Genomic DNA, 15,492 nt, shown 5'->3' with positions numbered 1-15,492 from the left:
TCACCTGTATAAATGGAAATAAGAGACCCACGGCAAAGTTGGACAGCCAGTTCACAGTGCCTGCGATCATGAAGGCAGCAGGCCTGTAGGCTTGCTCAAAGAGTTCACCGGTCAGGATAAAGGGGATTCCTCCTAGCAAAGGGGAAGAACACATCATCAATTATTAACTGAGCTACATTACTGCTTGGACATGCTCATGTTTGCATTGGTGGGGAAGCACAGACACATAGTAGTCTTAGATTAATCAACCAATCATTTGTCATTTATCAAAATTGTACCATTCTGACTCCACTTTAGTGCCCACGGCTGATTCTAAGTAGGGTTGGGCATCAAGTCTCTAGCAACAATGGGAATAGGGACTAACCAGGATCAGGGATCTGTCACATTCCGGCTTGAAAACTTTACGGTTTGACGCCATGATGCAGAGATGAGGACCCAATTGTAGGTAAAAATGAATTTATTGTTGCTATGCAGCAGAACGACGCACTAGTAAGTCCAACAGAAACAAAAGACAGTTACCCAAGAACGAAAGGAGCGCGCACCTGAACTAAATAGGCATAACAGAAAATGGGAAACAGGTGCGGGAGATAATGGAAAGCAATAGAAAACAGAACAGAGGAACACAGGAAGTGACTACAAAATAAGGGCATGAACCAGGAACTAAGGAAAAGAGGAAAACCAGGCGCTGTCACGAGGGGGAGAAGCCCAATTATGACAGGATCATTCCATTTTTTTTTAATGTACATTATTTTTATTTCATTTCATTACATTACATTACATTACATTACATTACATTACATTACATTTCATTTTATTTTATTTTATTTTATTTTATTTTATTTTATTTTATTTTATTTTATTTTATTTTATTTTTATTTTTTTAATTTATATTTTTTATATTTAATGTACATTTAATGAAAATTTTTTCATTCATTCATTTTCTACCGCTTTTCCTCACAAGGATCACAGCCATGCTGGAGCCTATCCCAGCTGTCTTCGGGCAAGAGGCGGGGTACACCCTGGACTGGTCGCCAGCCAATCACAGGGCACATATAGAAAAATTTATATCTATTTGGAGTCGCCAATTAAGCTAGCATGTTTTTTGGAATATGGGAGTAAGTACCCGGAGAAAAATCCATGCATGCATGGGGAGAACATGCAAACTCCACATCGAGATGCCTGAGAGGGGAATCGCCTGTGCGCTAACCACTCAATCACCGTGCAACCTAGATTCTTTGTTTCATGCTTGATTATTAAATCCTCACGAGGTAACCGTGGTCTGAAAAAAAAATGTTTAGAGACGAGGAAGTATACGTATGTACAGTCAATTTAATTGTTAGTCCTCCGACACCACACAGCATATGTGCTGTACACATTTAATTTATCATGTGTTTTTTTTTTGTAATGAAAAATCACCTGGGGTTGTCGGCCGTCACGTAATATGAGATGACAGCCAGTAAGCTTCAAACCACAGGGGTGTTGTGCGTATGCCTTTAGAGCCCACCCGACCCCCTGCTACTGATTTGATTGCAAGTGATGACACACTGTCACTATTCAAATAAGTTGACTCATACATCCATATTATTTTTAAGTTATTCATGGCTATTACTGTACTTCACGCATTTTCTCATGGCCATTAGGTTGCAATCCATTTTTTTAAAATAGCCTATATTCCAAAGTGGGTTAGACGTACCCCTTGGGGTACACGAATAAAAATGAAAAACAGTTACTATACCGCACCTAATACTGACATTGTTTTTGTTGAAGATTTCATTCATACAGTATTGTGTGCTAAACCAGAGATGGTCTTACAGGTTGTCAAAACACCAAAATGCCAAACATGTACTGCTAATTAATATACCTGAGACTACAATGACCTGGATGAATAGTAATATTCGTAGGCATAAAAGATATATTGCAAGATCGATACTTCTACGATCTATGTAATAATAGCAATATTCTCGCAGTATAGTAAGATCCCGCTGAGAATGACGATGATGATGGCTGGGTTTGCTTGACAGATGTGAATCCGACATTTTGATGAGGCGATATTGCGGAGACAGGGGTCTGATCAATTCCGAGCCAGGTGACATCATAATCTACACTTTTCAAGCTACAACTTTAAAAACTGGTAATGTCAACCATCCATTCATTGGATGAATAATAATATTCGCAGTCATAAAATATATATGGCAAGACTGATACTTCTACGATCTATATAATAATAGCAGCAATAATGGAGGTGCAGGTAGCAACGTTGTTCAAGGTCCCGCTGTGAATGACGATGATGATGGCTGGGTTTGCTTGACAGATGTGAATGCGACATTTTGATGAGCCTGTTGATGAGGCGATATTGTGGAGACAGGGGTCTGATAAATTCCGAGCCAGGTTACATAATAATATACACGTTTCAAGCTACAACTTTAAAAACTGGTAATGTCAACCATCCATTCATTGGATGAATAGTAATATTCGCAGTCATAAAATATATATGGCAAGATCGATACTTCTACGATCTATATAATCTATATAATAATAGCAGTAATAATGGACGTTGTTCAAGATCCCACTGTGAATGACGATGATGATGGCTGGGTTTGCTTGACAGATATGAATCCGACATTTTGATGAGCCTGTTGATGAGGCGATATTGCGGAGACAGGCGTCTGATAAATTCCGAGCCAGGTGACATCATAATATACACTTCAAGCTACAACTTTAAAAACTGGTCAAAAATGTCAACCATCCATTCATTCATTCATTCAAAACGTTTGAGACTTTATGCGACTGTAAACTGTAAAGTAATTGTGATGCAGATAAGCTTAATCTACACCCTGTGTAAAATTTAACAGATTATATACGTCCCCTAAGCTCTACAAGTTTGCAAGGAAATTGTATGTGGGTTAAATCCCTCTACTGTGTAACTAAGTAGCTAAGTAACCATCAATCTAGCCAACGGACCCAAGGCAATAGAAACAATACATCTTGCCTTTGCACAAACACCTCTCACAAGACCATTTGCGGTGGAGGTTCAGTGGGAGTAGAATGGAAAGAAATACGCTATATCTTGCCCAGAGTTCTTATAAGCGGAGATGCAACATCAAAATCTGTCTTGAAGAAACCCAAACCGCTCTCATTTACCAAGCAAGGTTGGCTCCAAGAAAACAGATTCATTCTCCAAGGGAATATAAAAACATGATCCCAATTCTCCACCTGGGTCCATCATCCCAGAGCATTCCGGTAACTGTGGATACTCGCATGGGATATGGAAAATAAGGTCAAAAAGACCAGAATGCTTTAGTTTTTCTTCGAGAAAGCTCTTCTAATGAACGTCTTCCCCGAGTTGGTACGGGGTCCGACTATGCCAGGTGCCGGCCAACTCCCCCACCCCCCCAGAGTGAAATTAATCTTTAGAGCTTTTCATTGCAGCTGTAGCTACCAAATGCTGCGGTGCCTTCAAGTACCACACACCAATTAAGTTGGATACAGTACAAGCTTGTGGCGGTCCAGAGGGAACAGTGTGGTTTGAATCGTGAGCGATAAATGCATACTATTTGTTTCCCCGCCAGCGTATATTCATGTGTAATGGTTGTTTGTTTTTACTTGATATCTCTGAAATGAATTTATGAACAAAACATGCCGAGAGGTACTGTAATACTGTAATGTATTTTGCATGAATTTTCATGTCATTCCCTCTATTACTGCTAATCTAAAACTGATTTTCAAGAGATTTCTGATTGGGCATTTTTCATGATGGGTAATCTTAGTTAATAATAGTAATAAGTCATGTTAAAAATAGAATAAATATACTTTAAATTACTGTAATGGCTGCACGGCGGTCGAGTGGTTAGCACGCAGACCTCACAGCTAGGAGATCGGAGTTCAATTCCACCCTCGGCCATCTCTGTGTGGAGTTTGCATGTTCTCCCCGTGCATGCGTGGGTTTTCTCCGGGTACTCCGGTTTGCTCCCACATTCCAAAAACATGCTAGGTTAATTGGCGACTCCAAATTGTCCATAGGTATGAATGTGAGTGTGAATGGTTGTTTGTCTATATGTGCCCTGTGATTGTCTATAACAGTATAGTGTATAAAAAATATTGTATATAACAATATAACAGTCACTAAAGTCATCATACAGCAACTTCACACCCAAATATACAAACATGTACCAATATGAATTTGTCTATATGTGCCCTGTGGTTGTATATAACAGTATAGTGTATAAAAATATTGTATATAACAATATAACAGTCACTAAAGTCATATACAGCAACTTCACACTCAAATATACAAACATGTACCAATATGAATTTGTCTATATGTGCCCTGTCATTGTATATAACAGTATAGTGTATAAAAAATATTGTATATAACAATACAACAGTCACTAAAGTCATCATACAGCAACTTCACACTCAAATATACAAACATGTACCAATATGAATATAAAAAACCCAACTCCTTAAAAGTTTTCAAACACCGTGGCAATAGGAATAAGCATCTCGAGCGTGGCTGATAAGGTTTCGTGTGTTGAAGTGTTGAAGTCCACACAATTGAGGCCATGTTTGTTTTATGACGGGTCGTTTGCAGCATCATCTCACGCTACTCAAATAGGGATGATTTTGTGTCTACAACCACTTTTATAGCCTTTTCACTGGTTTCACGGTTTATTTCCACATGATGAAGTTGTTGAAAGATATCCCTTCAGGTGATGATGTTGGTCGCCCTATTTTGCCCCATAAATGCGACGAGATAAAGCAGTGATTGATTGTAAAACTTGTCATTATTGCCATTTTTTTTTACAATCAAGCAGAACAAGCACATCATTCACCCAGCAAGAAGCCTTGCCCTTGTAACCACCGACATAACAGTCCATCGCAGAGTTGCGGCTGTAGCTGATAGAACACTAATCACTTCCACACAACATGTAGCAAGTAGCCAATACTATATTGATCGCGGCAATGGTACCACCGACAGTGGAACGTGTAATGTCCAATGCCACTTTAGTGGTCCAATTTGGAGCAGTTACCCTGCATGATATCAGCAACAACATGTTGTGTTAGACCTAAAAATAAAATAAAAAATCTTGCAAGGCCTCACTTTAAAGCAATACCTGGATTAGCTGAGTGTACTTTTTCTTTAGTTTGTTCATTTTTTCTTGCAATAACGCAAAATGGGGCTGTACGGCGGATGAGTGGTTAGCGCGCAGACCTCCCAACTAGGAGACCAGGGTTCAATCCCGCCTTCAGCCATCTCTGAGTGGAGTTTGCATGTTCTCCCCATGCATGCGTGGGTTTTCTGCGGGTACTCCGGTTTCCTCCCACATTCCAAAAACATGCTAGGTTAATTAGCGACTCCAAATTGTCCATAGGTATGAATGTGAGTGTGAATGGTTGTTTGTCTATATGTGCCCAGTGATTGTATATAACAGTATAGTGTATAAAATATTGTATATAACAATATAACATTCACTAAAGTCATCATACAGCAACCCATCACTCAAATATACAAACGTGTACCAATATGAATATATAAAAAAACAACTCCTTAAAAGTTTTCTTATACTGTATTGCATCTGAGCAACGCATTCATTGGGGTGCTGCAATGACATCAGGCCCTCTCTGGGCTCCTCAAATAAAGATACACATCATTAAAAGTACAAGATGCAGATGTATTTACTACACTAAAACGATCTGAAAGTTTAAGGAATGTTTCCTCCCACATTCCAAAAACATGCTAGGTTAATTGGCGACTCCAAATTGTCCATAGGTATGAATGTGAGTGTGAATGGTTGTTTGTCTATATGTGCGACCAGTCCAGAGTGTACCTCGCCTCTTGCCCGAAGACAGCTGGGATAGGCTCCAGCACCCCAGGCGACCCTCATGAGGAAAAGTGGTAGAAAATGAATGAATGAATGCAAAAGGGATACAAGTTGAAATGTCTGTTGCCACCTTATATTCTGGACAACGTGAAGGTTTCTCTGCTTGGAGCTGACACAGCACACCACATGAGTCCAATTTAAATTGTTACTAGATTTAGACCCTTCTCAAACCCTGCTAACAATTTCAAAAGTGTCGCTGGTATTGATGCGTATGACATTATAACTTGTCTGTGTAGCGGCTGAAAATGTCATGGAAAATCATTTCAGGGAAGAAGTTTGTATTGAAGATGAGGAGGAAAAAGGGAAGCCCCACCATCATTTCACAGCTGGCTCTAAGAGCCATTACATTATGAATTACACTTATTCCAATACGAAGCATCTTTTGTCATAATATGACAAGAGCCGCCTATATAGAGCTTATATATTTTACATTATTTCGGGGGAATGTTTTCATGGAATACTTTTCCATTCTTACCACACCAAACTATTGTGCTCAAATGCTCTGATTTTGTGGATTATTCTGAGTCTAATTTCCAGCTGTTTTGTTTATTTCTATTGTGCAATGTAGCAGCTGTTATTTAGAACTTGCAGAAGAAGCAATGACAATAATTAAGTAGTTAAAAACTTGCACAAATGAATGTAGATCTAGTGTAGGTTTTAACTTTGGGGCTTTTTTTTTTGAGGGTTGCGTTTGAGGAAAGCCAGTTAATTGGGTCCTCTCACAGCTGGAGGCTTTAAATTAGACTCTGTTTGGTCCTCAGAGGCAGTCATTTTTTTCAGGTGACACTGGTGACATCTGAAAAAAATTGCTTCAAGGTCATATTTTGAAATTTTTACAACATAGGTATGTTTTTCACTGCAAAATAACGCCATGTGTGTACATCTGTTTTCTGGAGTCATTTTATTATTTTAAAGGTGACATTTAATTGACATAGCCACGTCTTTTGTTATTTTTTATACATCTTTGTGGTCCTTCGTAATGAGCGGAATCATGTCATTAAATTGAAATAAAATACTTTTTAACCTCTGCATCTTTTCTGACATAGCCACATCTTTTGTTTTTTTTTTTTATAAATCTTTGTGGTCCTTCATAATGAGCAAAGTCATGTCATTAAATTGAAATAAAATACTTTTTAACCTCTGCATCTTTTCTCTTCTCTTGTGTCTAATATATATGGAAACAATTACTCACTTACATGGCTAATAAGAGTACACACATTGTGTCATTTTATAGACCCCGTGCAGCATTCCCCTCGCTACACTTATCAATTTAACCCCTTTTATACACAGTACATATAGAACCTTGAGCTGCCAGGACAAAAGAGACATTTATTCACTCCCAATAAAAGTAGCAAAAAGCATCCAATTTGAGCAGATTGAGATTTTCCTCATACGCCCACAGCATGCTCTTCTTCCATATGTTTTGCTGCCTTTTTCATTTTTTTCCCTCTTATTCCAATTAACTTGAGGACTGGGCTCTTTTGGCCATATGCAATATTTTACTATCATATCTATGATTCATGATCGTTATTACCCAATGGTAATACTGTGTTTCCCATTCACGAATTGATAGAGTGTCATCAACATGTGTGTACTGAAAGTACTACAGTGACTAAAACCTCTGCCATGGTCAATAATCCATCCTGTCAAAGTAGTAGTGGGACAGTATGTCGTTATTGTTATTATTGTTCTTATTATATTCCATCATTACCTCTGACAAACGCAAGTGCAGTGCGGGAGTTATGTTTTTCGTGGTATTTATCTGTTTGTCTACAAAATAACTTGAATTTAGATGGAATTTTCAGGATTAGCCGAAAATGGGGCTGCACGGTGGACGAGTGGTTAGCGCGCAGACCTCACAGCTAGGAGACCAGGGTTCAATTCCACCCTCGGCCATCTCTGTGTGGAGTTTGCATGTTCTCCCCGTGCATGTGTGGGTTTTCTCCGGGTTACTCCGGTTTCCTCCCACATTCCAAAAACATGCTAGGTTAATTGGCGACTCCAAATTGTCCATAGGTATGAATGTGAGTGTGAATGGTTGTTTGTCTATATGTGCCCTGTGATTGGCTGATGACCAGTCCAGGGTGTACCCTGCCTCTCGCCCGAAGACAGCTGGGATAGGCTCCAGCACCCCCGCAACCCTCATAAGGAAAAAGCGGTAGAAAATGAATGAATTAATGAGATACGGAACAATTGATTACATTTTGGGGATGATCCAGAATATAAATAATAACTGTATATTAGAATATATTGTAATAATTGTAACAGTAAAAGACTAAGTAAATGATTGCTAATGTATTATTGCAGAGTTGACCCCATTCAATGGTTGTGACGAGTGTGTTGTTATGGCTGATTATAGCACAGATCAAGATTTCTATTATATTTCCTTACATATGTAGCGATCTTATTTTATTTTTATTTGCAGGGAAAATTATGTGGGGCTGTGTGAATTGAGTTTTGGTCATATTTTTTCTCTATTAACAGTGTGAATAAATCATCATATAAATCATATAAATCATGCCTTGACAAGCGATAATACAATTTGTCAAATTTAAGCTTGTTTCTTCTAAAAAAAAATGGACTGGCAGACGAGATACTTGGTGTTTATAAGAAATGATTCTGCTTTTCTGCTCTTTGCCAAAGGCTGCAGCAGCTTTTTAATCAGTGGTTGGTTTACTTTTGCTTTTAAGCCCACCACATCGGAGAGAATATCTGTCCCGGCTATATACCTGTCAATCAAACTGCAATAGTCCCTATCTGTATACTTTATACTGCTAACCAAACCAGAATCTGTGCTTCCACATGCACAATTTTGGACTAATATGCCATATTCAACCATGAGTTATTATTATTAACATATGTTTGGATAACTATGATAGAATAAAGCAGCAAATAGCTGTATTTGCACCACAATGATGATAATCCTGCCTCACAGTTTAAAGATAAAGGACACACATCGTCATCATCCACTATGATTCACGTGTGATTTCAAAAGCAGTCCTCCCTCTTAAAGCTTTGCATTGTTGCACTTCCCACAATGTATCAGGAAGCAGCACAGCAGCGTTGTAATCCGTTAATAGAGGCTACATATCATCGTCTCATCTGTGAACAGCCGTGTGCTAAGTCTTGTTTTCTAATCTTGGTCTTAGGAGAGTTTCACTGGAGCTTTTGTGTTACAAATATTCAGTAAACATGGACGAGAAAGTAATCACGATGAAATTCTTGCATCAGTGGTTGTTTTCAAAGAGATAGGGAGATAGCGAAAATCAGGCATGGGAAGTTCATCCCAGATGTCATGGATGGGTGATTAATTGACTGGTGGCAAGAATGAAACTGCAAGACGTTAAAATGAGCGTTTGGTGGTTGTATTTATTCATTCATTCATTCATTTTCTACTGCTTTTTCTTCACGAAAGGCGGGGTACACCCTGGACTGGTGGCCAGCCAATCACAGGGCACATAAAGACAAACAACCATTCACACTCACATTCATACCTATGGACAATTTGGAGTCGACGTTTTTGGAATGTGGGAGGAAACCGGAGTACCCGGAGAAAACATGCAAACTCCACACAGAGATGGCCGAGGGTGGAATCGAATCTTGGTCTCCTAGCTGTGAGGTCTGCACGCTAACCACTCGACCGCCGTGCAGTTTGTATTTATTGTTAAATAAATCATAGATGTTTACTATTAATGGAGGTTAAATGTATTTGATTACAAAACATTCTACTGATTGTTTCCACACCATTCTGTGTCAACAGCGCTAGCCGTCGAGCTAAACGCACAGACTGTAACCACGACCTTCAACGCGACTCTTAAGGTTCATGAAGTGAAATTTACAAAACGTAGACTCCATTACAATCCATTATGCAGTCGTCCCTCGCTTACAGCATAGAACACCTGTTTATGACTTTCTTAGTATGTTTTCCACCATTATTAGAGCTCTGTAGACATGAAATAACACCCCTATAATTACCTTTACGCTTCTATTATTCTTTATTTACACCATTCTTTGTTTGCACTGGTTACGGGATCACTGCAGAGACAGGAGACGGCCACGGCTTGAAGCAGAACATGCTAGCGAGCTAACTTGTTAGCCTTGAGTGGATTTATTCTCAATTTAAGAAATGGTTTCAAATGGAGTGTTGAAAAAGGACTGAGTTAGAAGACAAAAATGTACCACTTCCACATGGAATGAGAGAACTCTTTTCCACTCTGCCATGGCTGACTCCATGCAGTGTGAAGGTAAAGTGATGTCATTTCTCATCAGTGACCAATGGCTAGTGACCGGAATACTACATATCAATATATTTATATTTTTGGACTAATAATGGGTTATAGGCAACCATGAAACAATGATTATTTATTTTAATTATGACATTTATGTAACACCACGATAGAATGAGAATGTTCAAACCGTGATGTTGCAAAGGACGACGACAGACTGGATGTCCAGAGCGACTCTTAACGTTCATCGAGTGAGGTTTACCAACATACACACACACACAGCCACACTGCATGGCATCCATTACGTCTACAATGTCACAACATTTATGTCCGTCCAAACCTGCATGAATTTGTGCCACTGCTCAATGTCCCTCCTGAATAATGCATTGGATTGTTTGAACCTGATTTTAATAGTTTCTGCTTTCTCCTTAGACATTTTCACATGCTTGATGCATGCTAATAATATCACCCTTCTGAAAAAGATTACCATCTTTTCCGCAACCTCGACTTTCGGCATGGTTGTTTACCAAATGAGAAGCTACTCATTGCATCAGTTGCCAACTGAAATTGCTTGTTGTCAGCTGAAACATAATCAACCATGCAGTATTTATCCAATGGGGGTACTATAAGTCTTCTAAATTCATGAGCTTTCCCAAAATCATTAATTCATTCATTTTCTACCGCTTATCCTCACAAGGGTTGTGGGGGAGTGCTGGAGCCTATCCCAGCTGTCTTCGGGCGAGAGGCGGGGTACACCCTGGACTGGTCGCCAGCCAATCACAGGGCACATATAGACAAACAACCATTTACACTCACATTCATACCTATGGACAATTTGGAGTCGCTAATTAACCTAGCATGTGTTTGGAATGTGGGAGGAAACCGGAGTACCCGGAGAAAACCCACGCATGCACGGGGAGAACATGCAAACTCCACACAGAGATGGAATTGAACTCGGATCTCCGAGCTGTGAGGTCTGGGCGCTAACCACTCGACTGCTGTGCAGCCCTCACAATGCACTATCATCATCTACAAAAACAAACAAGACGGAAATTGCATGGCATCATATTGATTACAGTAAGCGCGCAGGGCAGGCCTCACAGCAAGGAGACCTGAGTTCATTTCCACCATTGGCCATCTCAGTGTGGAGTTTGCATGTTGTGGGTTTTCTCCGGGTACTCCGGTTTCCTCCCACATTCCAAAAACATGCTAGGTTAATTACCGACTCCAAATTGTCCATAGGTATGAATGTGAGTGTGAATGGTTGTTTGTCTATATGTGCCCTGTGATTGGCTGGTGACCAGTCCAGGGTGTACCCCGCTGCTCTCCTGAAGACAGCTGGGATAGGCTCCAGCATCCCCCGCGACCCTCGTGAGGATAAGCGGTAGAAAATGAATGAATGAATGAATATTCAATTGGTGTGTGTAAAAAGATGACCTATCACAGCTCGGAGACCCGGGTTCAATTCCACTCTTGGCCATCTCTGTGTGGAGTTTGCATGTTTTCCCCGTGCATGCGTGGGTTTTCTCCGGGTACTCCGGTTTCCTCCCACATTCCAAAAACATGCTAGGTTAATTAGCGACTCCAAATTGTCCATAGGTATGAATGTGAGTGTGAATGGTTGTTTGTCTATATGTGCCCTGTGATTGGCTGGCAACCAATCCAGGGTGTAATCCGCCTCTCTCTCAAAGACAGCTGGGATAGGCTCCAGCACATTCATAGAAAATGAATGAATGAATCACATTGATTACTATAATGACAAAAAAGGTAGAACTACAACCTAAAGATGAACAGTGGTGCCCTTCAACGATACACAATCATTTAAAACAAGCGTCTGATGGTATGTGAATCACCTTGACGGCTGTGACTTTTTTTTACACCACAGGCAAAATATCTTGTGACCGAAGCGCTGAGAGGGGCCTGGGAGTGAATCCAAGCCAAGGTGAAACTTAATGATGAGTGGTAGCCATCATTGCAACAAGATGTAATTAGAGGAGCAAAATGAATGGAGGAAGTGAAAGACCGAAGTAGTGAAAGTGGAAATAACCATCTTATTTTACCCATGTGCAGAGCTTCATAATAATTCCCAGCATGCCCTATGCTGATAGAATTTTAACAACTTGCAACTTTGTTGTCATTCCTACAAATATCCCTGTAGACACGCCTACTGTGCAAATGAGCTTCGCCCATGGAGTTGACATGGGATTTAATCTCACCTTGATGTAAATCATATCCGGTAGTAGTGTTCCCTTAAAGAAACAGGACGACATTTTTCTCAGAGTGGGTTCTACAACTGCTGCATTTTTTCCCCGTTTTTTTCTCCTCAAGGGTTTATTCTACTTTACAACCGCTTTACATTAGTTGTGGAAGTGCTTGAAGAAGCTCCGTCTTTTGGATTCAACCCATGATCTACATCTTAGGTTCCCAAAGTAGGGAACGTAGGTTGGTGAGTGAATAAAAATTAAAAAATCTGAGATTTATGAAATGTGCTCGAACGCCTCATGTCAACAGCCGCCGGCGGCAGTACAGTGGAGAAACTAGGACAAAGTTGTTCATTGTTCTGTGTGCATTGAACATTAGTTAAAATGCTTTAAAAGTGTTTAATCTTCCAGATTCTATTCTTCCTTTAACTTGGTCCTTGTTCCCAAATGTTAATGTTGTGTATAAACTTATTGAATGGTGAGTATACAACCATGGGTGTTTTCCTCCACTTTTATGCCATGATAATTTAAAAAAAAAAAATTTTATACCATGATAAATTGATATCACGGCTTAAATCCGCCATATTTATCCAGTCTCATTCCTGTTAGTAGACATTTGTTGACGCAAATGTCGAACAAATCATGTTTAATTTGGATGTGATCCACATTCCAATTTAGGCAACATGGCAAGTCATTTTTAATGTCATGATTTTTGTATCTTAGTGAAGGTTTAATTAATTGAGATTTATATTTGTTTCCAAAAGAGCTGTGGAAAATGTCAATGCCAGATTCAAACATGTTCACTGATTAATTTTGCAGAGATTAAAGTTCAAGTATTCACAGTGTCTATAAGAGCTCTTGCTTCCAAGAGTGCGTCTGTTTGTTTTATTCACGGTAGTTAACAGCATAAATGATGCTTCATACATTGCAAGCATCTCTTGAAATTTATTTTGTTATTGACTTTAAAGCGTCATCTCTATGTGGAGTTTGAATGTTCTCCCTGTGTGTGTGTGGCGGTTTCTGCGGGAACTCCGGTTTCCTCCCATATTCCAATGCATATTCATATTCTCAAACAATGCACAACGATGAGCGAATACAAGAAACAATACAAGCAGTTGATGTTTGCTAAATACAAGGATGAAGAGTCTTGAACCAGTCATGATGTGCTATATATATCACTATATTGACGGTTACTATGGTACCCATTGTGTCATTGGATGGTCATATATGACAAAAAAATTACAAAAAAAATAAAAATATACAAAACATTTAAAAATTAAAATTAAAAAAGCAGGAAGTGAACAAATGTAACAGTTACTGATTGTAAAAGTACTAGGTGGCGGGGTAGGATTTAATAAGCTTTGCTTCTTCCTACTCCTTTTGGACATGTGGAACTGGGAACTGATTATGGGATGCATTCAATTGTAGTCTGATGCATGTTCAAATGAAATTAAACATAACATTCATGTTAGGTTAATAATATATATGTGCCCTGTGATTGGCTGGCAACCAGTCCAGGGTGTACCCTGCCTCTCACCCGAAGACAGCTGGGATAGGCTCCAGCACATCCTTTCGACCCTAATGTGGATAAACGGTATAGAAAAAACTTGGATGGATTTACACCTCTCTGGTATTTATATTTGACCAACTATTAGCTCTAAACTGGTATTAGAAGAAATGAATTGCTCTGTTGTCTTTCATCCATGTTGATTCACCCTGACCATTGAGAGGCATTTCTAGTGAAGGTCATTTCAAGTGAAGGTCAATTATGCAGTGTCACATTATCCCAGAGTGACTTCAGGCTGTGTGTGATCTCCACAGCCTTCAACAACAATGTGTTACTTGCTGCCTGGACATCCAAGGCTGCCCTTTTTATTCAAATAGTCTAAACCGCCTATCAGCAGGCCACACATCACCTGTGATGTCTATTGGGAGAGTATAGTTTGACAAATGCAGCTCAGTCGGTCTCGGGAAAGAACTGTGGAATCTCCCTTGTAATATAACAATGAGCATTTTTAAGCATAAAAATGGCTAAAAGGCATTCAGAAGATGCATTCAAAGACATGATGGATGCTATGAAGTGTTTGGCGTCAGTGACAAGACTGTAATGTTCGGTGAGACACACAAGCACCAGGCTTTTTCAATTATATCACCACAGGTACAATAATAACAGCATAATAATCATAATAATGACATTAACTACAGTTGCATTAGAACTCATCCTCTCTTCTGGTCCTCCACACATCCGGAACACATTTATTGCGACACACACAAACGAGAGTATAAGTGTAGAGGTGACTGTGGGGTGTTAGTTCATGTCTCGAGGGCATGATTCCATTTATAAGGAATCTGACTTGGAAGTGTACTTATCACAGTCGGGTCTAGAGACAAGTAACCACGGTAACCGAGGGATTACTGTATTAACTACTAAACACAAAAGTCTTGTTTTGGTATGACTTGTTCTGACTTTATCTCCAAGGACTCAAACATGTACTGTCCCTCTGATGTAATTATTTCCTGATCCTATCCATCCTGGTCATTCCCGATGAAAACCTGAGCATCCTCATCTCTGTTACCTACAGTTTTGCTTCCTGTCTTTTCCTCAGTGGCACTGTCTCTAGACCAGGGGTCTCAAACTCAATTTACCTGGGGGCCACTGGAGCTAGGGTCTGGGCAAGGCAAAAAAAAAAAAAAAAACGCAGTTATTAAAAACGGAAAAATATACAAACTTTTTCAGTGCTTTGGTTCCGATTTTCTACAAGAAAAGCTCTGATAAAACATTCCACTGTCCTCAAATATCTTAATTTTTATTTTTCTGCACAAAATAAGATGAAAAATAAATAAACAAATCAAGAATAAAGAAAATCAATCAATCAGTAATAAATAAATAAATATAATAATAATAATAATAAAACGGCAAATAATAGAAACTTAAGAAGCCACATACAGTTGGTGGGTAGACAAATTATTTTTTCAGATTAAAATGAACAAAGCATTATTAGAGCCCTGTAGACGTGACAAAACACGACTATAGTCACATTTATACTTTTTTTATTTACAACATATTGCAACTGCAGGGTCTTGAGACACATGCTAACTCGCAAACTAGAGAGCTAGCGACCTAAACGGTAGCCTTCAAGTTATTTCCTTTAAACTTAAATAGCCAAAAAAAAACTACCACTT

At 39.3% G+C, this 15,492-nt stretch overlaps 1 protein-coding gene across 3 annotated transcripts in view; it reads right to left on the bottom strand.

Moving 5' to 3' along the window:
- Positions 1-15,492, bottom strand: part of slc2a9l2 (solute carrier family 2 member 9, like 2) — an 84,641-nt gene that overhangs the window by 21,303 nt on the left and 47,846 nt on the right. For all 3 annotated transcript variants that reach the window (XM_058072016.1, XM_058072032.1, XM_058072025.1), the window contains exon 12: positions 5-132. In XM_058072016.1, coding sequence (XP_057927999.1) covers positions 5-132 — 128 coding nt within the window. The remainder of the gene's footprint in view (positions 1-4; positions 133-15,492) is intronic.

The sequence above is a fragment of the Doryrhamphus excisus genome, chromosome 1 (genome assembly GCF_030265055.1).
Source record: "Doryrhamphus excisus isolate RoL2022-K1 chromosome 1, RoL_Dexc_1.0, whole genome shotgun sequence".
NCBI classification, from domain to species: Eukaryota; Metazoa; Chordata; class Actinopteri; order Syngnathiformes; family Syngnathidae; genus Doryrhamphus; species Doryrhamphus excisus.
The sequence above is the reverse complement of the archived record's forward strand: the minus strand, read 5'-3'. Positions and strand labels throughout refer to the sequence as shown.